This window comes from Leuresthes tenuis, unplaced genomic scaffold (genome assembly GCF_036924035.1).
Source record: "Leuresthes tenuis unplaced genomic scaffold, fLeuTen1.0.hap1 SCAF_9, whole genome shotgun sequence".
In the NCBI taxonomy this organism is placed as follows: Eukaryota; Metazoa; Chordata; class Actinopteri; order Atheriniformes; family Atherinopsidae; genus Leuresthes; species Leuresthes tenuis.
In genome coordinates this window covers 17,812,483-17,837,491 of record NW_027325363.1, presented here as the reverse complement: position 1 = coordinate 17,837,491, position 25,009 = coordinate 17,812,483, and the positions used below count along the sequence as shown (strand labels likewise).

The window sequence follows — 25,009 nt, the reverse complement described above, 5'->3', positions numbered from 1 at the left end:
CTCGCAGGGCTCTCCGGTGGGTATCTCGAGGTACAGAGTGACCCTGATGTGTCAGTTCTGCTTAAAAGAATGAATGAAGCGCTGGTGGACCACAGTGAATCACCAACCCACCCACCCACCCACTCACTCACACACTCACACACACACTCACTCACACAAAACTCTCCCAGGGCTCTCCTTATGATCACTGTACACCACACACAGCTGACATTTTTCCTTAAAGCAAATCTATAGGCGTTCATTTTATGGCCGTTGCGTGACATTGTCACGGAACCTGCAGGCTTTACGGAAGTTAGTGTCAGTGTATGTACACATGCAAAGTGTTTAGCCTGGCTTGTCTTCTCATGTAGGCAAACCAGAGCTGAAGGACATGGATTTGTTTCTTTTTTCTTTTAAATTGAAAATAGCAAGTTCTACATGAGGAAGCACATTCTGAGAGAGACAACGAACCACAACAACAACAACTAGCTGAATGTGTTTATTAGAGTTTCAGAGACACAAAAATCTGTAAAATGCCAACTGAGAATAAGAGAGGCAAAGACAAAAAATGAACACACTGCCTATAAAAAAAAAAAATAAAATAAAAAAAGTATCAATAACCTCTGCAGGAGTTTTACAACAATGAATTGTAGTGATGACAGAGATACATTTGGAAAGCAATTGAGACTTAAAGACAATAAAACCTGGAAACAATTGTAGAATTATTGACAAGTCGACACAGTGTTTGTGTGTTTTTGTGTGAAATTATTAAGGTCTCCCCTACCTGAGAGGTCCAACTTATAAATTACTTCATGTGTAAAACTGGTACCAAAATCTCACCATTCGTGCCATAAGCGCCACCACTGTGATTCAATGTTGTAAAACAATACACTGTAAAGTAGGCCAGAGGGAACACTTTCTATATGAAGGGTTGTCATCACTACGCGGTCGAGTCGTCCGTCGACTCCGGGTGAGGCCAAAGGCCAGTTAAGAAACACTCACATTACCACACACTGTAAATACAAAATCTTCACAGGTGCTGTGCTTGGACATGTTTAATCTTCCATTTCACCAAAAATCACGTTAGTCGTGAAATTGAGCAAACGGGTCGGACAGTGCGGCATCTAGCGTCCTCTGCTGTCGAAATAAATAAATCTTTACAATAAAATAAACTTACAGGTGGCACACAGACAACACTACAAGGTAGTGAGAATGGGCGATGCACCTAGCAAGGCAACTGTTGTGAGATTAATCATTTAAATATATACAAGTTTGAGCCCCTAGGGATAGAATGTAGAAAGGGAATGTCTTTAAGTTTCTTGTGCTTATAGATTTTTTTTCTGTTTTTAAAGGATTCTGTGCCCCAAACTGTAGAAATATAGTTTTAAAGATTCAATGTTGTGCATAATGGACAAAAACACATTGTTAATTCAAATGTGACACATTTCTAAACCGAAACTTGAGGAATACTGCTTTTCTAGCTGTTACTATGGTTGGAAAACTGACCTTATCGAGGCACAGCTGGTTTAACCGATTCACAATAATTACCAAAAATCAAGCACTTACATTTCAAAATACTCTGTCCTTGGTTGTGACTTTCTTTTGGGTTTCTTTTGATTTTCTGTTTTTTTTTTTTCTTTCCTTTTAGTACAAGACGGTCCTTTCCTTCACACCCCAGCAGCCACTATTTCACACAACATTAAAATCATCCACATGGATGTCACGCACGTTGTAACACTTCTGCAGACAAAAGCACAAATATCCAATTTTGCAGAGTATTGGCAAATGTCCTGCGGAGGAAGAGATGTCGATCCATCACTTGCCGTCCTTTCAGTCCCAGTCCGGACGAGGCTTCACCTCAGTCTGGATTTCATTGTTCGATGCTGAGCTGCATAATTATGCCAGCGACTCGTTGAGCAACAGTACTTAAAGTGGACAGAAAAATCAGCTACAAATGACGGTCAAACTTTTATTTGAAAAAAAAAAAAAAAGTTTAAGCACTCGGATTTGATGCCTACAATAACTTGAACCTTTTCTTATATAAATGTGCTAAAGAAAAAGGTTTTCTCGCAGCGCATCTCTTAAGACTCCAGTAAACCGTAGAGATAGGGGAAAGCTGGGGGAACACTTGCTGCAAAACAAGTTGGAAGCAGCAGGGAACTCGTCTGGGCGATTGTGGTCCATCACTGTCTCTTTGCTTTTAACACTGAAGTTCCCTTCTGCTTCTTCTGTGCAACTAAAATTCATCAGTGGCGTAAAACCAGTGCAGGTTGTCTTACATGATCCTGTTGTCCGTTTATCTTATTTTTTTGGTCCAGGTGGGACTGTAAAGTCAAAATCCAAATACAGTTAAGGGAGTCTGTGCTCTGGTCTGTACAATCACAGAATGATGAAGTTCCTAGAATATTCAGAGGTCATCTGATGGGCCCAGTGATCCGTCCTTTAAAGTAAAGACATATAAACAAATCATGGATTGAACATTACATTCATCACTTACTCATCCTGTCATTCATTGGCATCTGCAAAGGTTTGGTATTTAGATTATTTCTAAGGAAACTAACATGCAGCCTTTCTCTCCAGAGCCTAAATCAGTTTGACTGTATTTTCAAAGTCCCCAGGGAGGTCGAGCTTAAAATTCTCATCCAGACCATGAACGTCTCGGAGCCATGGCAACCAGATACGAGGCTGCTCATAAGAACTGGACTCAATAAGCTGCCGTCAAAAGAACAGATAAACACAGATGCAGCAGTACAGATAAGCAAACAGATCAGCTTTAAACTGAGGTGATGCTTAAATTTTCACTCAAACGTTAAGCTACTTCTCAGACTCCAAAGATCTTAAACTATAACACGTTTCACATTTCAGAAATTGGGAACAGAAATTCTTTTACAATTTTAAAGTTTGTTTAAGGACAAGCCAGATGAACATGTGATCACGTGCATGGCAACTTTCACAGTAGAAATTACTTTATTTAACGACTTAATTTTTCCTTAAAACCCAAAATTGATCATGTTTTAGTGGCTGCGTGTCTAACAAAGGCCGACACAGTTTTACTATCTAAAAACATGTTTTAGCGAAGAATCTTTCAAATGAAATCTAGTTCAGTCTAACAACTTTAAACCCTTTTCCTGCAACTTTTTACTAAGAATCTTTAAATCATTAGAAAATGACAATGACAATTTTGGCGCTGCAAAGTACAAAATAAAAGATGAAAAACAAAGAAATCCTACACAAAATTAAAGAAAGAAAAGAAATAGATATACTTTAAGGCTTTCTATGTCTGTGTGGCACTTGCATACATCAGCTACCTTATGATGTACAGCAGCCAAATGTAAATAAATTATTCTATGAAGCTTTTTTTTTTTTTTAACTATAATTCTAGAAGTGTTACAGCCTATGTTACATTTTCATTTAAATAATCCTTTTCATATTTTGGTTATTCAAATGAATAAATAAATTTAAAAAAACAGACAAACAATTTGGCACGAAATGATCTAAAAGAAAACAGAAATTTCTGGACTATAGCAAGCCTCTGTCTACTGTAATTTATTCAGAATCCCACAGACTGGTTTATATTGACCAATAAACTTGATGATCACAAAGACCATCAAATTAGACCAGAATGATTGTGACGAAATGTACTCGATAAGATTAGTTTTCAATACAAGTGTGAAAGATTCCTACCTTGCTGCTGCCACTGCTGTAAGCATTATCGAAGATCTCTAAAGATCTGAAACATAAATGGAGGGTTTATGTTTTATGCAATACTGGGGGTGGACAGATGAGGAAGAGAGGAAATGGGAGGGGAAGACAGCGATGGGACTGAGACTGAACAGTTTATTTAAGCATTTAGAAAAAGCTGTCTGAATGTGACAGTCTGTGCTAACACTCAAAAACCAAATACCAATCATCACCAAACTTACATGTACCGGAGTACCCAAACGTCATGATTTTTAAATGCATACTAAGAAAAGGTCTTACGTGAGCTGTAGGGGAGATTCATACAAAGAGACGGTCACTGACACACATGCTCAGTGTGGCATATTTACAGTCACTTCACACTGAGAATTGAACACACTGACGCACAATGAAGCCCCTCCACCACTACCACCACCACCACCAGCACACTCACGTCCTGCAGAAATCCAGCTCCAGTTGCTGCCCCATCGCCAAAGCAATCACACCTCAATTTACACTCCAAACAAAAGATGAATAAATGAAATAAGTGAGTCGGTACACTGAACAGGCAAGAAATCAACATAAAAATATGTGGACGCAAAAATAGCAATCATGTTATTGCCAGGGGAAGTTCCAACTGGCTGAGTTGGATTCTAATGTGATGCTGCGGTCTGCAGCAAACTAATGAGTGGTATGCGATGGCTAGAAAACAGCAGGAGGAGAACAACTGCATCCTCAGACTGTGAACACTTGTTTCTCAGAGCACCGAGACTGAACACTTTAAAGGATGTCTCTATGAAAGAAGGAGAGACCTGATAGAAAGGGGTGATGCTGATGCTGTTGAACAGGTTTCATGTCGGTGCTCTTGAAATAGAGCCCTCCAAACCTACGGCCTTGGTGCTTTTCAAATTCATTAAAGTCTACGACGCTGTAAGCAGCCCTAGTATCCGTGCTGTGCAACACACTGTTAACCGTAGTTTGCCTGAAGGCACGAGCGCACTTCAAATGTGTAATTCTTTTGTTTTTCTGTGATATTTGGCAGCGCTTCGCCAGAATTACTCCGACTGCAGTTGTTTTCTTGGGTCTCAGTCCAAAAGGCCTGCAATGTGAAGACGCTGCAGTCTGCTTCTCGTCACGTCGTCTGGATTCTTCAACATTATCAGGCTCAGGCACAAATGAGGATTTTATTCTCTTGTCTTGTAATCCAGGTTATCAAAAACACACGTAAGTGCTTCACAATAGAAAAGCCTCTTTGCCCTTTTTTTTTTGGTCAAATCCCACAGTTAAAGAACCCAGAGGCTGACATGATCATTAAATCACAGTTAAATCATGAATCAGAGATATTGATCCCGCACAGGCACAAGCCCCCAACTCCTGTTCTCCTTTTGATGGAGCAAATCGAAGAGAAATCATAAGAAAACATGCGTCAGAAGTTTGTCTTATGAGTGAGAGACTCAACAGCAACCAGCCCTCCACAGAGCATGTTGCACAATTAGAATAGCACGTGCATGTTCCCCTGCTCTTCGATAAGGATCAGGGTTGAGGGTCTGAACCACCTGTTCGGCATGAATGTCTCTGATTAGCTGGCAGCTCTATATTGAGCAGCCTTGGTTTGTCCTAGATTAGTCCCAGTGATTGGCAGATTGACTCACAGCAAGCGGGTCTTGGCTGAAAGCTGCTACGCTGTTCCGCATTTCATTCTCACTGCCACGCAGTGGTATCAGCGACACGTTACCGTGACGAGTATCGGGCACCACGCGGCTCGCTCGGGTCATCTGGAGTCCGTCCTGAGGCCACACGTCGCCATCGTACTTAAATGAGTGGACAGAGACGGGAAGGAAGAGGAGATTTTACAATGCTATTGTAGCTCAAGGACAAACTCCACCAAGTTTGGTTTGGCCTTCAAAATGACTGACCAGTGAAAATGAGCCATGAATTTTGAATTGTTGCCAACGCTGAAGTTACAGCACATCTGTAAATCATGTCTGTCAATATGTGTTTGTGTGTGTGAGAGAGAGAGAGAACACACCTGGATGCTGAGAAATGTAGCATACCACTCCCTCATTTCCGACTGGGTTTCACAGCAGAGATACCTGCAAATAAATGGTGATGATGGTGATAGCTGGAACCAGACAGTGCAGCAAATTTGGGAGGCAGACTGCGTACGTACGTGTGTGTGTGTGTGTGTGTGTGTGTGTGTGTGTCTTAGAAGACTAGAAGTCAGAGAGGCAGATAAGCTTTCAGAGACTGAGGAAAAATAGGAAAAAGAGGAAAATACAGACGACAGAGGGGTAGTCAAAGACATAAACAGAAAGTGACATGCTCTAACCGATAGCACACAACAGTGACGCCACAAGAGCAAACACTGAGTGCGATTTCTTATTCAAAAGTGAAGGCAAAGAAAAACACTGATTAGGACTTCCAGCACTCTGCGTGTCTGCCTGTATCCATGAAAAGTGTGGGTGTTTGTGTCTCTTAACACTCCGTGTGTGCATGTGCATATTCTATGCCACTCAGGTTATCGTGTCATACTCCTCTGAGTCATCAGCCATGCTGTGATGCTGAATAAATAGACGTTATTTATACAGTGATTATAGTTAGGAGCACAGATTTAGACCACAACCAGCATTCAAGTTCTCTTCACTGAGACAACAACAGTGAGACTTTAGAACATAACAGTATGTAGTGTTTGTTATATTCGACGGTTATGAATTTAGCATCATTTGGCACACATGCTAACACACCTCACACACACGGAGCTCGTCCCTGTGCCTGCTTTACATCATTACGCCCAACAGAGCTCATTAGTGCTTGCTGGGATTAGAAAGGAGAGCATGCATTCCTACAGTCTAGTGTCTCTACGACACTGTTGACATTTCCATTTTTTGCCTACAATTACGTGGCACCAGCTGTAAAAGTAAGTGACCTAAATAGAGGGATTGCAGGAATATGATAAGATGGTGCCATAAAAAGACAAATTTAACATATTAAGAGGAAATCTAGAGGCAACGCCAGGATAGGACAAAACAACACTAAGTGAAGGTAGATAAGCAAGATGAGCACAACAGCCACATGAGCACCTCATTCATCAACTTCTGTGTGTTTCCAATTATTTTTATAATCCTTATTAACTTTTCCAGCACAGGTTATTTTACCTGTGGTGAAATATAAAGCTTCTAACAAAGTACCCCCCCCTCCCCCCTTTACTTCTTCTGCAATCTCTTCCTGCTTCCTCTCAGATGTGTTTGTTCCTATGAAGGACATGAGAATAAAGCGTACAAAGCAATGACACGACCCACAACATAACAGGGCCAACCCCCCCCCGACAAAGAGTAGAGAGCCTATTCCTTTATTATTCATTACTGAACGTTATCTTTAACAGATTCCCCGCCGTCTGGCTCCAGCAGCACTGACTGCAGCAAGACCGCAGCAAGACCGTTGAACATTATGACTTTTCTTCAACACCTCGCTTTATCTTTCATATAGAAAACCGGTCCCCTGCTTTCCTGTCACTGCTGCTGAAGTGGTGTGGCGCATCCATCTGCTGGCAGTAATTGCGACACATTGCACCAGGCTTTAATGTTAATCAGAGCACCCTCCCAGCTGTTAAATGTGGGAGATGTAGTAAAAGTGTAAGCAGAAACGCAGAACAGGAAAGAGGGAATGATTCATGGCATGATCCACAGTGGTGGGTCGAGCAAAGAAAAAGCCTTAAAAGCATAAAACCAAAGACGTAAAATCAAACTATCTGAATTGTATACCGTGGATGGATTTCACTGTCGAATCATATTATGTTCAATTGCACCGCACTGCAACAGGATTGTAATGGTAGCTGCCTCATATGAATCTTGAAAATATTAAATTGTAAGCAGTGCATCCAGATGTGCCTCAATGTTAGACATGCATATCCGTAACACACGCTCACACACACACACACACACACACACACAGATATCTATGTGAATGGACCAGGTGAAGAATAGAGCCATGATTATAGGTGTTCTCAAACGTTTCCCTCTGGGTGGAGCTGACCTTTCATTTGATTCCTTCTCCAAACTCATGCAGGGCCCCGATCCATTTTCTATGTCTATAGAGAAGCCTCCAGCTTCCTCCGATGTTTGTCATGTTTACATGCATATCATAAATGTGATCACGCTGCCGCTAAGGGAAAATGCCACTGCCTGCAAAAGGCAGTGAACATGTCAGAACAACTGAATGAGAAGGCTGCCAGCTCCTCTTGAGAATATATTAAAGCTCTATTTGTGTTGTAGTATAGAGCGATGCTTTCTCTGTAGAGGCAGAGGAGGTATAAAACTCACATTATTTAGCTCTATTCCTCACTGTGAAACAAGCACACAGTTTCACTGCATTGTGGAGACGGAAAGCGGTCACAGGTGTTCACATCAAAGAATCAAAGCCACGTGAGAGTCGTTATGTTATAATATCATTCTTAGTTTTGCCTCACCACTGCTGTCTTTCTGGCTTCTCTGGTTTCTTGCTCTCATACACGACTGTAAGACCCCAACTAGAAAAAGAAAAGGACAGAAAGAGGAAATTCTTCAATAGCTCTTCTTTATGAGTACGAGTCTTGAGCTTAGTCTGCCCCCTGGTGGTCATTAATCATACAAGTCCAAAGGAGCTATTTTGCAAGCTATGAGCTCTGATCAAATTTAGAAAACTGAACTTCTAAGTTTAGCCATCAACTTTTTGTTTTGATGATTACGCTGCGGAGGAACTGGAGGAACAGAACAGGTTGCCACCCAATTTACTATTCAACTGAAAATTACAATTAGGAGAGCTCTTCCTATTCAAGTAAGAAAAAGACAGGATATCTGTTAAAGACGCATTAATGTTCCAAAATAGGCATAAAAATAAATCAAACAATAGCGAAAGAAATGGAAAAATTGGTCATTCAGATGAGTGACCCGTTTCTTTTCATTTAAATGTTCACGTTTGCTCACCATATGGGAGGGCGGAGTTTCTTCTTGACACCGAAGTAAACTTTTAAGTTTTTCACTGGCCATTCCCGCTCCGGACGGTTACTCTGATAGACAAAAAAAAAAAAAAAAGAGCACATCAGCTCACGAGTCTGTGAAAGAAAGTGACAATTCAAAAAAGAAGATTTGGAAGATTATTCCTCTTACTCTGACTTCTTTGTACATTCTTAGTGACATTGAATTGAGGATGAAATATTTGTCGTGAAAGTTTCCAGTGGGCAGCCCCAACCCCAAGATGCTCCGTTCTTCCCTGAATTTTATCATCCCGTGCTTGGATACATCGACTTTATTGGCTGGGAGGCAGAATAAGAGATTTGTGAGTATCCAGCAACGACACAGAGAATAAAATGCAGCGATTTGGAAAGAAAACATCTGCCTGATTTGTGTTTACATAGGAACAGGAGCATCGCCTCCATAGCGGGTTGTTTCTTGATGAGGAGATGGGAGTCGGTCCCGACGGAGTGAAGGATGGGCAAAACTCGCTCTTGATAATGAAGTGGACGTTCTAAGGAGCAGAAGAGGACACAGAAAGACGGGATGATGCAACAAAATTCTAACTCAAATCATGCCTTTACATGAAAACAGCAATTTGAATCATAAGAAAAACAGCCTGAGCAAAGTATGAGAAAGAGTTTTGAAACTGCTCTTCTGCCAAGGAATGGGAAATCTACCAAATCAGCTGAGTGTTGCTGGCATTTGATAAGCCACCAACAGGCTTCCTGGTGGGGACCCAGGCGGCCCACATACCATGCTCAGAACAAACCACAACACACAGTCACACTGCTGATAAGGATCTCTTTTTGTGCCTCGAGGGTTTGTGCGTCATTCTAGATAGTGCAAGCTGAGTGGAGAGCATTTTACATGCCTCGTGTCATTGTTTTTGTTTTGCTGTGGGCCTTTTCATCTTTCACTGTTAATTTGACACAGCTTGTATTTGGTCATATGAACCTACGATTCTTTCCAAACCTTAAAACTTTTTATTTCTCCAACTCAATAACCTAATGTCAGCTGTGTAGAGATTCCTGGTGGTTATCCACACTTGGTCCAAAGCCAAGATCTTATCTAGCTTCACCAAAAATGTGAATGACATGCACTTATTGCACATTACAGTGATAATGTTGACTCTGAAGAAGCAGCAGACAACGATTCAGAAAAGCTTTTGTTTTGAGTCGGGCTCTTTTGGCTCTTGTATTACAGCTAGAGGGGAAAAACCTTTACAACAACTACTACTCTTTCCTCTCTGTTTTTCTTTCCATCTGTCTCACCCATTTCCTCCTTATCGCAGACCTCCCAGCAGCTCCAGTACTCTTTGTCTTTAACCGAGATGTTACGCCGGTCCAAAACCTCACATGTCAACTCTGCTGCCGTCATAGAACCAGGGATCTGAGGCAAAGGCAGAAAAGATACGGATAGTTTAATGCACTTTGTTATTCTGGTACTTAATGCATGCACACAAAAGCAGAATTGGACACCAAAACAGCCAAATGTAATGGCGTGTCATTTGCAAAAATCCAATTTACCTTGACATGTTGCTCTGCTGTGTCCTTCTTTTCTTCCAGATACACTGTGCAGATGAAGTGGCCGTCACGCTCAGTCCTCTGATGTGACTATCAGATGCACATACAGACAAAAGATCAGACAGGACGCTAAAAAATCAGCATAATAATAATAACAAACAGCAGATGTGTGGACAATGGCTGAATACAGTGTACCTGAGAACACCACAAGTAGGTCCATAAGTATTTGGAAAGTTGCACAGTTCTGAGAATTTAGCTTCTGTACATCATTACGGGTTTGACATCAAGCAATATATCACTAAAGTGTAAAATTTCACCTTTAATTCAACTGAAGCATTTTAATAAAGGCCATATTAGTTGTTAAGGAATGTTTTAGGTCTATGTTTTAAACACACAGTAGCCCCTCAAATATGACAGGCTCAAAAGCAACTGAGACTGTTGTCTCTGGTCAAATGCACCAAATGCTCTTTGGACCCCAAATGAATTTCGGAAACAGTTAAGAAATGCAACACTTGTTATTATTTCCAAACTTTTGATTCCTTTGTTCCATAAAACAATGAGGAAGCAGGCCGCAGCTGGAAATTATACTGCAGAAAAGTCAGTTGCTTAACTTCTTCTTTTTTTCCAGATAAGACAGACATGTAATGTGTGATTTCTACTGGAAATTTGTCACACCAGTTGCAGCCTGTTGCAGTAGCTCTGAACATATTGTGACTGGAGAGTTTTCCACTGAGCTTTTTCTGTGAAAAAATGTCCATGCTGGTTTAGACGCTGTGCTGCTTAAATGATTTCCGCTGATACTTCTGACACTTTATAATATCTATTATGACGTGTAACTATGCCAGCGAGAAAGTTTACAAGCCCATGCAATGCCAGGAATAAGACCCCAAATCCAGACAAGATGAGGATGAGGCATTATGGATACAGGGCAGGAGCAAAAGGCTGAGCAAGGAAGAGGACGTTTTGACCCTTTCTTCCCTCAGTCATATTGGGGAATGGCGACAGATGGTGTAACCCTGTCACTGAGAGGGAATGCCATCCATGTGGTCTACAGAGAGAGTTCATCCATGTTACCTGCAGGTGCTGAATGTCATCTCATCAACTCAGGTGTTGCCTAGCTACAAACACCCCAATATATTCATGGTTAAAGTGGGAGATAAGCTACAACTCTCTCTGCTACGTTGACATCCACTACACAACAACAATGCAATTTCCCTTAAGTAATAAATAATTCTGAAATCTAATTTAGCCAAAATGACATTGTTAAGCAAACAATCTACACAAACTCAATTTAGGTAAATCACACCCTGTTTAAGAGAGGCAATGTCACTGTGTTTTCTGTCAGTGTGAGTGGCTCACAGGAAACTTTGTGCTGAGTTTGTCTCGCATTTGGATGATGGCTTTGATCTCCTCAAGCTGCTTGTTTAGCTGCTGCTCATCCACCTGAAAACCAGACGGATAACATTTACACACACAAAAAACGATCATCAACTCGACAAGTATTGTTATTACAGCATCTTGCATTGCTTTTTACATTACAATGATTTGAAAAGCTGACCAGTGCTTAATGTCCTCAATACAAAAGTTAAGATGAGCAGACTGAAGGTTGTCTTGAGGATTACATTTTGACAATAGATATTTCTACCACGAGATGAGCCCCCCTCAAACCTCAACATCTTTTCCGATCAAGTTCACTGGATGGAACAAAAAAATAAATAAAATAAAAAATGCCACTAGTTCAGATCTTTTTCTATTCATAAGAAATTAATGATACAAACAAGTGTAAATACCACTTGTAATTAAATAGTAATGACTGGAATTTGCTCCTGGAAGTTTTCTGTGCATGCATTCAGAGCAGCTTATTTAATAAGTCATGCTCTTTGACATTTCAGCCTTTTTAGACTGGTGCTGTGCATATAGTGTTTGCCATTTACTGATGGCAATGCTGATGAGAGGAAAAAGCACCTTTTAGAGCAAACTGCTTTATAACCTCATATCGCTCCTTTGTGTAAGAGTCTAACCTCAAAGATGAGCGTGTAGTGCTCTATGAGGTCTTCGATGGCGCGGCCAGCAGTGTAGTCCTTCCCATCCGTCTGGAACAGAGTGGGACCGAACACTATGGCCAGGTTGTGGAGGTTCATCTGATTTAGTTCAGAGAAACGCTGCACACTGAAACGTCAAAAATAGAGAGAATATCAAGTCTGTGTACAAACATATGAACAGTGAGGATATCGGTCATTGTGTATCCATGTCTTACCAGTAGAGGTGGTTGATAAGGGCTTGTAGTGTAACCTTGTTGACATGTGGAAGTTTGCCCAACAGCTGTTTGTACTGAGAGATTTTTGCACGTTCGTCCTGATTGGCTGGAACACAAAATTAAAAGCTTTATGAGACACAAGCCACAGCTAATGCTCTGTTGCACAAAAATGCAATGCAAGTGCATTGGAACTATCTCATCAGGACAAAAAATCCCCGACACACATCGTTTATTAACAGCGTGCTCACACACAGGTACACTGGTGCTTCTTACCAGCGACACTAAGCCAGGTGCTGGCGTCCTCTGATGTGAACAGTCCCTCTTCTAACTCTCTGAAGAAGCGTTTGAGTGTGTTGGAGACGTCATCCACCTGATGCTCTCCTTCCTTTAGACGAAGACTGCGAGCATCGCGACGGAATCTCTCACACAAGGCTGCCACACGGGAGTTCACACCGCTCTTGCGATAAATTCCCTCCGATGTCAAACCTAGAAAAATATACGTTAATGAGCATACAGAGGTGACACAATACTACAAAAACCGGCATGTACAGAAAGGATAACCAACACTATGTGACACTGTTGCTGGATAAAGAAAGCATGTTCCCCCAACTGGATGATTTGTATTTCAATTCATAGCTAGTTAGTAAACCTACTGCTGAGGGCATCTTGCAGCAAATCTACTACAGCATCACTGACTGGTCTGAGCAGAGGGGCAGCATGCTTAATTAAAAGAGTAACCACACAGAAAGCAGCGTAGCATATCTAAAGCTTTTAACACATTGGGGGGAAAATTTGTCAAAACAATGGATGTGAACACCATGTGTTCCTCAGGTTTCCGAATTATTCCCCTCAGAAGGCATTAAAAAAGTTAAAAGTCTGTTTCAGCCAAATACATTTGAAAATTAAATCGTGTGTGTGTGTGTGTGTGTGTGTGTGTACGTACGTGCGTGCGGGGGTGAGGAGGGGGAGGGGGGAGTGATAAGCGATATTTTAGAGAACAGAAAACAGGGGAAAGAAAATCTCGGAGGAAGCAGGGACTGAAATGGAGGTGGAACAAAGTTGCTTTGTTGTCTTGTGGTCCGTTGGTCTCTCCCAGAGCCAAACCTCCTGCTATTACAGTCACATGAGTACACAGAGGCTCTCAGAGTGGCCATAATTGCATACAGTAATGTACACTGTGGGTGACTTCTTCTGTGATGGCAGCGCTGGTGAGCAGCTAAAATAATGAACAGCTGAACTACCTGCGAATGTCCACGGTGTCGTTCATTTACACAAATGCTGGTTTCTGTCCCACTCTGGATGTCTCTTACCGCACTGTGTGATGTAGTCGATGCAGCTGTGTACTATGACGGGTGTGTCCGTCTCCGTGAGCTGCTGCTGGCTCAGCGTGTCTCCTCCGCTCCCTGCGGCCGCCTGGATGGCCCCACACCAGCCAGCAAAGTCCAGCTTCCTTTCTCCCTCAATGTACAGAGTTCTAAACAAATAAGCATGAAAGCAAAGAGGGGAAATAAATAAACGATCAAATAAAGATAATAGAATAAAGATCATCGTCTCAGAATCCTGTGAAAAGCTGTCGCTGAAGAAGCAGAAGATAATCAGCTTTTACATTCAGAAAAGTGCAGGAAGTGCTGATTTCCTTTTTCCCAGCAACAACTTTTTTTTTTTTTTAAAGAATTTTGAGTTACTATTAAAGGTAACACCATATACTTGACTTAACATATAAAGAGTTTTACAAGTGCAGGACAGAATGCAAAGTTCAACAAAAGCATTGAAAAATAAAAAGAAATCTGCATTATCCTTTCCTCTTACCGGCCTTTCTCCACCAGAACCAACACCTCGTTGTCTTGTTGAATTGCTGGAAAATAAAAATAAAGAACAATTATCATTTTGTCTAAGCACTCTAAGCTTGCTGCAATGCATCTACACTGATTTGGGTCCCACTCACAGAGTTCGTTCAGTTTGCGGAGGTGGATCTCCTCTCCTTTACTGTCCTCAAGGTGCGCATGAAGTGTGGAGCCCACCAGAGCAAACCACCCAACCTTGGACGTTTGTAGGTTCAAGCCGTCTTTACACTTCAGCCGACCAATTCGCTCAAAACCCAGTCGCAGCAAAGGCTCTGCTGCGGCTGGAATAAAGGTCTACGAATAAAAGGGAACGTTGAGACTTCTGGACAGTAATCACTGTTTACCTGTTTCAGGATTTAATCACGTAATTCTGTGAAAAACAGTAATCACGATTAGCAAAATATTCAATGAGGTGTTATGGTGTGGCCACTAAACCCAACTTTGAGTAAGGTTATTCAAGTTTGTGTGGCTTTCCAAGCAGGAACCATGCACTAATGTGACCTTTGATGCTTCATTAAACAAAAAGAGCCAGTAACAACATCATTTCACAGGTGCTGCGTGAGCTTGCACACAACACAGGAAGTTCAAACTGTTTTCCCAACAATTAAAAGAATTTAGAGCGCGCACAATTTGTTGCATCCATTTCAGCACGAAGCCGATTCACTTTCATTTCACACCATCTCACAGCTGACAGTTACTGTATGTTAAGCTGAGGGCTGTGGGTGGTAAAAAAAAAACAAAAAAAAAACAATGCAGGCAACTACTTGGCAGCACCGAGCTTATGAGCACATCTTGAACTGTATACCCTCTACTTGATCACAGTTTTCCAATTTCAATAGAAATTATGAAAAATTACAAGCACACTGCGTATGAAATCTGTCCTCTGAACAATCCGTTACCTTAGCAATAGACTTGACCCACTCTTTGTGGCTCTCTGCGTCATCGGTGCCAAACAGATAGAGACGCTCAGACTCTGAGTAGAGTTCAAAAGTATAGTCATACCTGGAGGTGGAAAAGAGATGAGGAAGAAGTGAGGTAGCATTTAGTTTAAGCCATGTTTTGTAGCATTTTTATTTTTCTATTGAGAGATATTTACCATCGTCAGAAATGTGTGAAAGAGAGAGAGATAAGAGCATACCCATGTTTTTCAGGTGTGTCAACAGCCAAACAGACAATCTCTGAAGCCTTAAGAGTCCCATTAGGGTTTGAGTTCTTGTCACTTTCATAGTAGCTGAAAGTGCCATCATTTAACGTGCACCAGCGACGACTGAACTCTACGAGGATGGACAAATGGACATTTACTGAGCATCGTATAAAGAATAATAAAAAATTAATTAATGGACATAATCATTTTCTCCGTTTACTGTGTTGTGTTTGGTACTTTTTTTTTCTTTTTTTTTTTTTACAATGTCACAACTTTACGAAAAGGTACAGTCTGTTTCTTTTTACTCTTCTTTTGTCCTGTAGGGGAAGTGCAGTCGTGCTACGCAGCGTCCACGCATACCTTCTTTGCCCTTGCGCTCGGTGATGGCCCGGGCCATGGATGCAGTTTTGAACAGGAAGCCATTGTGAGACACACAGGGTGATGGCTGGTAATGTGATAGATCCATACCCCCACCCACCTCCGATTGTGGAAGCTCTACAAAGAGTAAAAATAACAATGATAATTCTTTCAAAAAAAGGCAGATGACTTCCTTAGTGCTTAACACACCAGACCTGTGTAGAATTTGTGTGGTCATGTAACACTAAAAAAAATGTTACTATCAGTAGAAAACAAATGTTGGCAGCATGTCAATGAGGGAAAAAAAAAAAAAAAAAAGGAATTTCATGTCAGCGATGTGCATTCAATTCTCCACTCAACTAGTTTGACACAGAGTCATGGGGCTGGATAACAAAAGAAACTACAATAATAACTTTTTCCCCAGGACATATAAAGCTGAAACTCATACAGTCAGTCTCTCCTCACTGATTAACATTCTTGTCCACAACATAATTACTGGGAAGAGAGAGGGGGTGGGCACAAAGTTAAATTCTAACAGTTAAAGCTGTTGAAGCACGACTATGAAATATTGAAGCAAATTCTTCACAGATGTGTCTTTCAGTCATTCAAAAGCCCAGCATGGGACACTCATTATATTGTGAGTCTGTCTGTGTCGTCATGACAAGATGTGGCGTGTGTGTGTGTGTGTGTGCGTTTGTGTCTTTGTCTGTCATCAATCACAAAACTTTACAGGTAAGAAAAGCGCACATGCATGATTCAGTTGAGCGGCTGGGATCAGGTAAGGGGATGCAGTGGCTCAGGTATGATGTAAGGGATGCATTTTGCTCTCATGGTTTCTTAAAGATAAAAAGGTAACTGCAAATCTTTGCAAAAGCTGTTCTGAGTTTTTCTTCACGCGAGTGGCCTCTTCCATTGTGACAATGTCCCAAACCGCAGGGCACGAAGGCTCACCGAATGGTATGATTAGTATGCAAATGACCTGAATTCTGCTCTGGCCTCTGGAATCACCCCATTTTGTATGGGGTGCAATGTGTCCAAAACTGCCTGCATTCAGAATTATTCGCCTTTCAAAGGGTTTAAAATGTTTATTGAAATGTTTGTCATTTTTTATTGGTTTTCTGGTGCTTCAGACACATTCATTAATTTTATGTTTTTAAATTGCATATCTTTGGGAATGTATGTGCACATCTCGAATAGTTTTTCTCCTTTTATGTTTAGCCTCGTAAAGCTCTTTGCGCTTTGATATGAATTTCAAACCGTCCTCAACCCTAATGCAAACACCATTACAAACAAAGATGATTTTGTGAACCCGCTTGAGCACAAATACTTTACCTGTGTTGAGATTATGGCGGATTAACTCAGCCTGCAGGGGCTGCGAGTGTCCAGTGGCTAGAGAGAGAGGGGACGGATAGCCTTCCATACCAGTTGAACAATTCACATCTGAACCGCAGAAAATCAGGCTTAATGTCTCCAGGACATCGCTGCATTGCACATTTATACAAAGAGCCTGGAGAGAAGGAGTGACAGTAAAAGGAAACAAGAAGAGTGATGTAATAATGCAGCCACACCATCTTATTGTAGTCAATATTGGCTGTGAACTGAAATAAAACAATGTTAGTATTTGTATTTCCCCCAAATGGAAGGAGACTAAGATGAGAACCACAAAGAAACAACACATTCTAGGTCTATTAAGATGTTAGTATGTGCAAACAAAATATGCTAACAGTAACAAAGAAACTTATTCTAATGTGAGCTGACCTGAAGGAAAGAGTGTGGAATGTAGGCAGCTTGTTAAAAAAGACAAAGAAAGTAGCACATTTCAATAATATGCAAGGCTGATGCACAAAACTGATAATGGACTGAATTTAGGACACGGCCCTGAAAACACTGACGAGACTTTAACCGTGTCAAGCGAAGTCAGGTCGGTTTTCTTACCTGACGATTTCCGTGGCTTAACAAGTGAGGAGCGACATTCAAGCTTCGCCGCAAAAGAAACCCTGAAGTGCAATAAGTCTTAAATCGATTTAAATAACAGTTCAAGTAGAGCGGGGACAGAAGTGCCAAGTTTAGTTGAAGTGAGAGCTTAAAGTATGGCGTCCAAACAAAAAGGGCAAAGTGTGTACTGTTTAAAACGTGGATCTGCTCCTCTCCTCATCAAGTGCTGCCAATATTATGAGCTTTATGACTGCTGAACCTCAACAGCACCCGCAAACCCTGATATATATTCATAATATATATTCATATAAGTACAAACTTGTGATGAAGTGTCGTATGTTCCAATGATGAAATATGTGTATGCCTTACTGTAAAAAATAAATAATACTGTAAAAATATTGTAATCATTTTGGAATTCAGTGCACATGTGGAGGCAATTATTACAAAATAACTATAAACAAAGTGCTCTGTTGTGCAAACTGTCGAATTCGTTCTAAATCCACTGGATGGACATTTAATAACGCAGCAGCCTGGAGCTATTTTGCTATGATTAGTTTATAGACTATAAACAATCCTCGTTGCAGAAGAGCAGATGACATGAACTCCGGTGTAAGAGCACAGGTAAACCTAACAAGACCGAAACACTTTTGCTACTCTACATAAAAACGACAATTTGTAGAAAACTGAAAATAAACACCAAAAGTCAAAACATCAGGGGAACATTTTCCCTCGCTGAACATCAAATAACTGTTTTTCTTCCAAAAGCAGATCATCATCATGATTCATTTTGAGCCAGACGATGACAAACAAATACAAATAAGATATCTGTACAGGACAGGAGAAGTTGTAGAGTTTTGACACAGGTCGGGAGCTCAATTCTGACTCAGGAAAATGCACATTCAAAGACCCACAGACACACACACACATGCACACGGGCACATCTGTCCTCTGTTAAAACCAATAAGCTGTTTTTGGTCTGATTGAGAAATTCCACAGCACACACACAGACAGAGCCCCTCCTCTATGTAAGCACTATAGAGGCTCTACACACACATTGAGACAAACAAACCAATTAACAAAGATTCAAATTGCACAAGACACCCCCGCACACCCAGAAGACACAGAGATAAACTGCATTTTTCTGTCGCACAACTCTGAAGACATCCCAGCGAAAAAAGTTGCGGTCGGCCATCTGGAGACGAGCACATGCACACGAGCGTTCTCATGATATGGATCACATGAGTGCTATGATAGAGCTGGCAGAGAGGGCTTGAGAATCAGTCCTACTTCAGAGCGCTATCTTGGTATTTCAGTGGCTACATTACTCTTTACGTCACTCTGGCTTTGAGGGGCAGAAGCTTCTTTTTGTTTTGATATGGAGCAAATCACAAAATGTAGACTAAAGGGCATTTAAGCCATTTACTGCACTTACTTTGCTATCTGAAACGTTTAATACTGCCACTAATCTACATGACTGACAAGTTAGACCACCGTACAAATGAAAACATGAGTTTTTAGGGGTTAACCGATGTCCTCTAAGTTAGGGCGTAATCCTGCAAAGGAACCACGTCAGTAACCTAAAAAACACTGAATATTGAGAGATGAAAATCAGATTAATCAACACTTCAGATGAATCTCTGCAGACGGTGCTGCAGACCAGTCCAAGACCGTGAAGGTCTCAAACAGAAATTGGCAGTTGACAAGTATAAATCCTTAAAAACGTGACGTTTTCTGATGGTATATTCATATCCAGCCATGCGTGGCATTCCAGCAAAACAAAAACAAAACCCGCCCTCTGTTCCATGTGGACGTTTATGTCAAAGCTATGCATATAGGTCAGGGTAAAAGAATGACAAGGTCAAGCATGTTCCCTCTGACCAAGTGATGTGAACCAATCGGAAACAAAGTACAATGAGGACAAGGGTTGTTTGAGTGTTTAAAGATCTCACCCTTCAACATCTGCTGCCGCTGAAAAAGGGAGTAATGTAATAACACACAGAGAGAGAAAAGAGAGGAGAAGGGAATACAAGAATCTTACCCGAGTCCCCCAGAGAGAGAGAGACAGAAAGAGAGAGATTTTAATCTGGGTGTGTCTAAAAATCACAGGCCTTCATCTGCCCTCTGCAGTTACATGGGACAGAATCGGAGGAAAAGAACGAGATGGGAAAAGCACACAAAGGAAAATATTGTGAATAGAAGATGAAAGTGTTTCAGTTAGACACATTAATCAGACGCTAATTGCGCTTGGCTGGAAACTCAGCCTACACACAGACACAAACACATGCAAAGCTTTGTAGCTTTTAGCATTCATAGTGCACATTCTGTGACAACTACACACACACACACACACACACACACACACGTTTATGTATGTTCGTATATTAAATCCAGATGAGAACGAGCAGCTATCCACATATGTTCCATCATTACCTCACCAGGGAAGGAGATGGAGAGAGAGGTGGAGGTGGTGGATGAAAAAGGGGAGGTAGAAAATTGAGTAACAAATGGGGGGACACACCAAGTTGGAGACACAAAATATATAGGGAGGGGGGAAAAAAAGAGAAAAAAAAGACACAAAAAAGCAAATCTCAAGCTGATCTCGATATAGGAAAGAAAGGTTACAGCTCCTAAATTCTACAATGTGAATGAGGAAATGAGTGGGCAGAGAAATGAAAGTAAGACTTAAAAAAACAACAACTATACAGTACAGAAAGTGGTTTTCCTTCTACGGAAGCAACTTTCCTAAACAGGGCCATAAAGGCCTTTCACTGCGACCTCGGCTGTCAGTTTTCTAATGCGTACTCATAACATTCTGATTGTCACCAGCCCACAGCGTTCAAGGACAAAAGTGATTATCCAGTTGGAAAGTCGTGTTCAAAACTCGAATAGATATCTTTGCTCTGTTAAATATAACATCAGAATTGATTATAATTATCCTAACTGTTCTTAACAGTAAACTGACGCCTGTGTGAACAGAAGCGCTCCATCAGCACTTCAGAAACTCACGGCCGTACTTTCATTCTTAATGCTCACTGAACGCTTCTTCGTCTCCGCAAACATGCAGAGGGAGCCGACAAACAATGAAGCCTTTTAATGTGTCAGTCCTGGGGCTGAGGAAAGCACAACAGCACACCATGCAGGAAGTCAGACCCATGAATGGCTGTCACTTGATTCTAAACACACTACTGACAAACATTCAGTCTGGGTCTCCTGAAAACAAAAACCAAGAGCAGCGTTGCCAGCAACATGCGGGATTTTTTTTGCATTTTGGTACAGTGTGATCTTAGAAAGAAATATATGAAACTTAGTTAACGAATGAATTGTCAGTAGTGGAAAACACCATCTAATTATTACACCTAATCATCCTTATTCTATGGCAGGTTTTTAGGGTTGTTGCAATTAAGCATTTACTTGAAAAGCCTACACTTGATAAAGGATTTTTTTTTTTTTATTTAGCAAAGTATAAACCTATACCGTAACGAACTTATCTTATATTTCTTGAAAAATGCTATTTCCAATAAATAATCGCTTGTATCGAAACAGTTTGTTTAAAGTGTTTTAGCTCATTATAACACAAAAACAGCACAGAGAACAGCTATAAACAATATTCTCAAAATTCTACTGATATCACCGATCATAGCATTTAAATAAAGAGACTAGGACATGTCACTGGAACTAAAGGAGCCAAACAAGACAAGGTTATGTAATCTATCTGACAGATTTAGTCATGGGGACTAAATCTGGTGTGTGTTGAAGACTCATGGTTTATACTGACCAATGGAGTTCAGTGCTGGGGTTTGATTAGTCTTTATTAGTTTCCAACCGAAGAATAGGAGGCAGAACATTCAGTTATCAGGCTCCTCTACTTTGGGACAAACTCTCCCACAGGGGAGAAGGCTGACAATCTCTACTTTTAGGATTAGGCTAAATACTTGTACTCCGTTTTCTAAATCTTCCAGTTGGTGCCGGCTTAATGATCCTAAACCACCTCTTAGTCATGGTGCTATAGACCCAGGCCTCTGGAGAACCTCCCATGACGCACTGAGCGTTTTCATTTCTCAATTTCCATGCATGTGTATGCCACAACATCTGTCAACTTAATAGTCTGAGCTTTTTCACCCACTGTAATGCAATTACCGCTCTGAGCAACAGGCCTAGTTTTTATTGTTCTCGCCATCCTTTTTGCTCTTTGTGTCCCTCACTCAACCAGTCCAGGCAGATACCCCACGTCCCAAAATCTGATTCTGTCACAGATTTCTTTGTGTTAAAGCAGCATTTTTCCTCCCCACTGCCTTCAAGTGCTTGATCAAAGCGCCCTGAGATGTCTTCATTGTATAACAGTTCCATGAAATGCACAATTAATTGAATTGAAAATCAACAGTTGACTACATGGTGTGAGTGAGCAAAGCGAGAACTAAAGACAGTTGGGGAACCAAGACCAACTCAAAGAATGAGAGCGATAATGATGAACTGACAGGAGAGAAATTATTATCGAGGGAGTACACAGAGTACACATGGACAAAAAAACACAAAAAAGGCACAGATACATGCCCACACATGCACATTAATATGCATGTTCACATATTCCAGCCCACTTCAGTGAGAAACATAGACACACAATAACAGCAATGTGCTCTCACATAGACCTAGATAACAGCGAACTATGCCACATAAACATGTTCAGATATGCATTTCATGCAGTTTCACTGAGATCACATAAAGACAGAGATCCAAAGTCCAGTGACACATGCTGCCTCACAAGCCTTAAGCAAACATCTTTAAAACACATATTCACTTTGCCCAAGTAAACTACCAGAAAACAGAGCTGGGGCTATACACACTTTTTTACTACCCCCTTCTTCAGCTCAGTTCACACCTTCAAGTTTTCAGTTCCTTTCACACACTGCTCAGTTTAAATGTCAACCGGCACCCAGAGGCACGCCCAAAATGTACAAAGTGTAAGAACACATAGTTAGCGAAGCCTTTAGTCAGACAGAATGGTAATAAGCAACTTACAAATCAGGAAAAGACCCAAGAGTGAAGAGATCAGCTTTCTGCAGGAGTCCCAGCCAAACAATGAGGGCAGGCGAAAGAGGAGAGGAGGAGGAGAGGGAGGGGCGGAGTTACAGCACATTCCAGTTAAATCAGTGAGTAGTGATGTCACATTGAGGGGAAAAAAAAAAGAGGAACAACAAAGACGAAAGGAAGCAGGAGGATTGAAAAGCCAGGATTAGATCAATAAATCAGAGTTCAGTCCAAAATACTCAAAATACAAACATTTTGCCAAGCACAGCCTTATTGTCAACGTATTTTCCCTGAGTTACCCCTAAAAGTTATCCCAAGCACATTTTCAGAGTCTGCAATTTCTTTAGACACACCCAAGTAGAAACCGAACCAGTTCATAGCAGAATTTTTTTCATGCATTTTAATCAGAAACTAAATCAAAAACGGGTAGAGTTGCCCTCAGTAGCCACCCCTCTGAAGTGGGGGGAGCTGCTGCTTTCAAAGAGACAGAAAAGTGTGGAAAAGTTTGAGACAGCGAGTTCTCAGAGACAACCCAAAAGAGCAGTATATTCCGCAGTGACATTTTTAAAGCATGTGTAGGTCCAGCAGTCGAAAAAAGAGGAACTTCCTTTATCTCCATCTTCACAACACAGTGACTCCCACAGACAACCACACATACACACACACACACACACACCAAATGCTTGAGGGAGGAGCAACATACAATAACTCATAGTCAGGTGTTAAATGTGACTCACTAACATGCTGAAGTTTGTCCGTTAGCTCTACACATTGTTGCTGTAAGTGGGTTAAGCAGCTAATGAATGACCCCGCTGAGGCTGAAACACTAAGACTTTTAGCACACATGATGGAGCACTGCGAGGCCGCAACATAAAAGCCATTCACAAGCTGTTTCCAACTGTCCCACTTCAGACTCTGGCTGTAGGAAATCACTTCTCTCGCTGACAAAGATACACAGACAGATAACCTGGTTGTCAACTTTGAGAGCTGTTGTCTTGCAATACCCAGATTAAAGCACAACTTTAATTTATACCAGCTCTGAATGTCAGTTACATACATAATGATTACTACAAAGATAATTAAAGACACACAGAGTTGAAAATAGTCATTGTCACTGACTGAGGGAATGTTATTTGTTTCTTTTATCTCTTCAGCTTTCTTAAAAAAATGCACTTGTGGTGCACTATTAGGCCCTTAGACTGACTAAAGAGATTTCAAATTATAACTTATGTCCAAGGAAATCCTGTGGTTCTCTGTCTATGAGTCCGAGTTACCAGAACAGTAATTAGAAGCTTAGTTATAGTCTAAGTAAGTGGCGAATGTGTAAGTGTACTTTGCACGATGTGTTTATGCCGTCAGTGCACAAGCTAAATCCAGCCACAACAACATTTGCCAACCCTCCAAAAAAGAAAAACAAAACAAAAACAAACATGAGGCGCTGCATTGCTCGACTGGTTGAGCAGACATCCAGTTTAGGCTGTAGTTCCTCAACGCAGCTGGCTCAGGTCTGCATACCAGCCTGGAGCCCTTTGCTGCATGTCTCCCCCCCACACTCTCAGAACAGCACCCTCAAACAAAAGTAACCCTTTGCAATCACCTAATATGAGCCTAATACGTGTCTTGTGGTATGTTTATTTGCAGAGACACTGGCCTTGTGCACATGTGAGAACTTGTAGTGATTAGTTCAAACTGCTATTTACTTCTGTCTGTTTACACCTCTCTCCCACAAACAAATTCTGTCCTGCTCAGCAAAATGGGAACTTCTGTATAAAATGCAGCGATGCAGCACATTCCCGTGAGTTTGTGCACAAGTGTGGACGAATCCATTAGTGCTTTAGAATGTAACCGCTATGAAAACCTTAGCAAATATTGCGATGAGCAAGGCATCACATCAGGTTAAAAATGTATTCTAGTCATAGAAAAAAAAAAATCTCAGCTACCTTTCATCTTCCTCAAAGACTTCTCAGTAAAGTCTTCAATATAAAGCATGTATAACTACATAAAACACAGCATGGAGGTTGAAATCTAAACATCAGCGCAACAAACACAAAATCAAACACTCCAAACAGGATTTCAACTTACATTGTTAAGCTCCTTCTGGTTGCCATACAGAGGATGGTACTTCCTGTATTTGCCCTGCCGGTATTTGTTGGTGATGAAGCGTCGTCTGAGTTCGCTGCAGCTCGAAGGCGTTAAAGCTTCACTTGGTGGGACATTAGCTGCCCAGAAACTGTTCACCCGCTCGTTGCCAAGCAACAAAAACACCTGTGCCACAG

At 41.2% G+C, this 25,009-nt stretch overlaps 1 protein-coding gene across 5 annotated transcripts in view; it reads right to left on the bottom strand.

The window, feature by feature from the left end:
* Nucleotides 1–462: 462 nt before the first annotated feature.
* Nucleotides 463–25,009, bottom strand: part of LOC140314435 (arf-GAP with Rho-GAP domain, ANK repeat and PH domain-containing protein 1) — a 46,678-nt gene continuing 22,131 nt past the window's right edge. For 3 of the 5 annotated variants that reach the window (XM_072392610.1, XM_072392612.1, XM_072392614.1), the window contains 20 exons: nt 24,816–24,998; nt 17,106–17,280; nt 15,777–15,911; nt 15,411–15,546; nt 15,172–15,274; nt 14,374–14,566; nt 14,238–14,283; nt 13,739–13,902; nt 12,702–12,914; nt 12,429–12,534; nt 12,193–12,340; nt 11,531–11,614; nt 10,175–10,261; nt 9,920–10,037; nt 9,046–9,159; nt 8,802–8,947; nt 8,619–8,701; nt 8,123–8,182; nt 5,687–5,750; nt 4,828–5,468 (listed from right to left, as the gene is read on the bottom strand). In XM_072392610.1, coding sequence (XP_072248711.1) covers nt 5,280–5,468; nt 5,687–5,750; nt 8,123–8,182; nt 8,619–8,701; nt 8,802–8,947; nt 9,046–9,159; nt 9,920–10,037; nt 10,175–10,261; nt 11,531–11,614; nt 12,193–12,340; nt 12,429–12,534; nt 12,702–12,914; nt 13,739–13,902; nt 14,238–14,283; nt 14,374–14,566; nt 15,172–15,274; nt 15,411–15,546; nt 15,777–15,911; nt 17,106–17,280; nt 24,816–24,998 — 2,547 coding nt within the window. In that variant the 3' untranslated portion in view covers nt 4,828–5,279. Of the gene's footprint in view, nt 2,420–3,663; nt 3,710–4,827; nt 5,469–5,686; nt 5,751–8,122; nt 8,183–8,618; nt 8,702–8,801; nt 8,948–9,045; nt 9,160–9,919; nt 10,038–10,174; nt 10,262–11,530; nt 11,615–12,192; nt 12,341–12,428; nt 12,535–12,701; nt 12,915–13,738; nt 13,903–14,237; nt 14,284–14,373; nt 14,567–15,171; nt 15,275–15,410; nt 15,547–15,776; nt 15,912–17,105; nt 17,281–24,815; nt 24,999–25,009 lie in introns of those variants that run through there. The other 2 variants (XM_072392611.1, XM_072392613.1) reach the window with 2 other exon arrangements.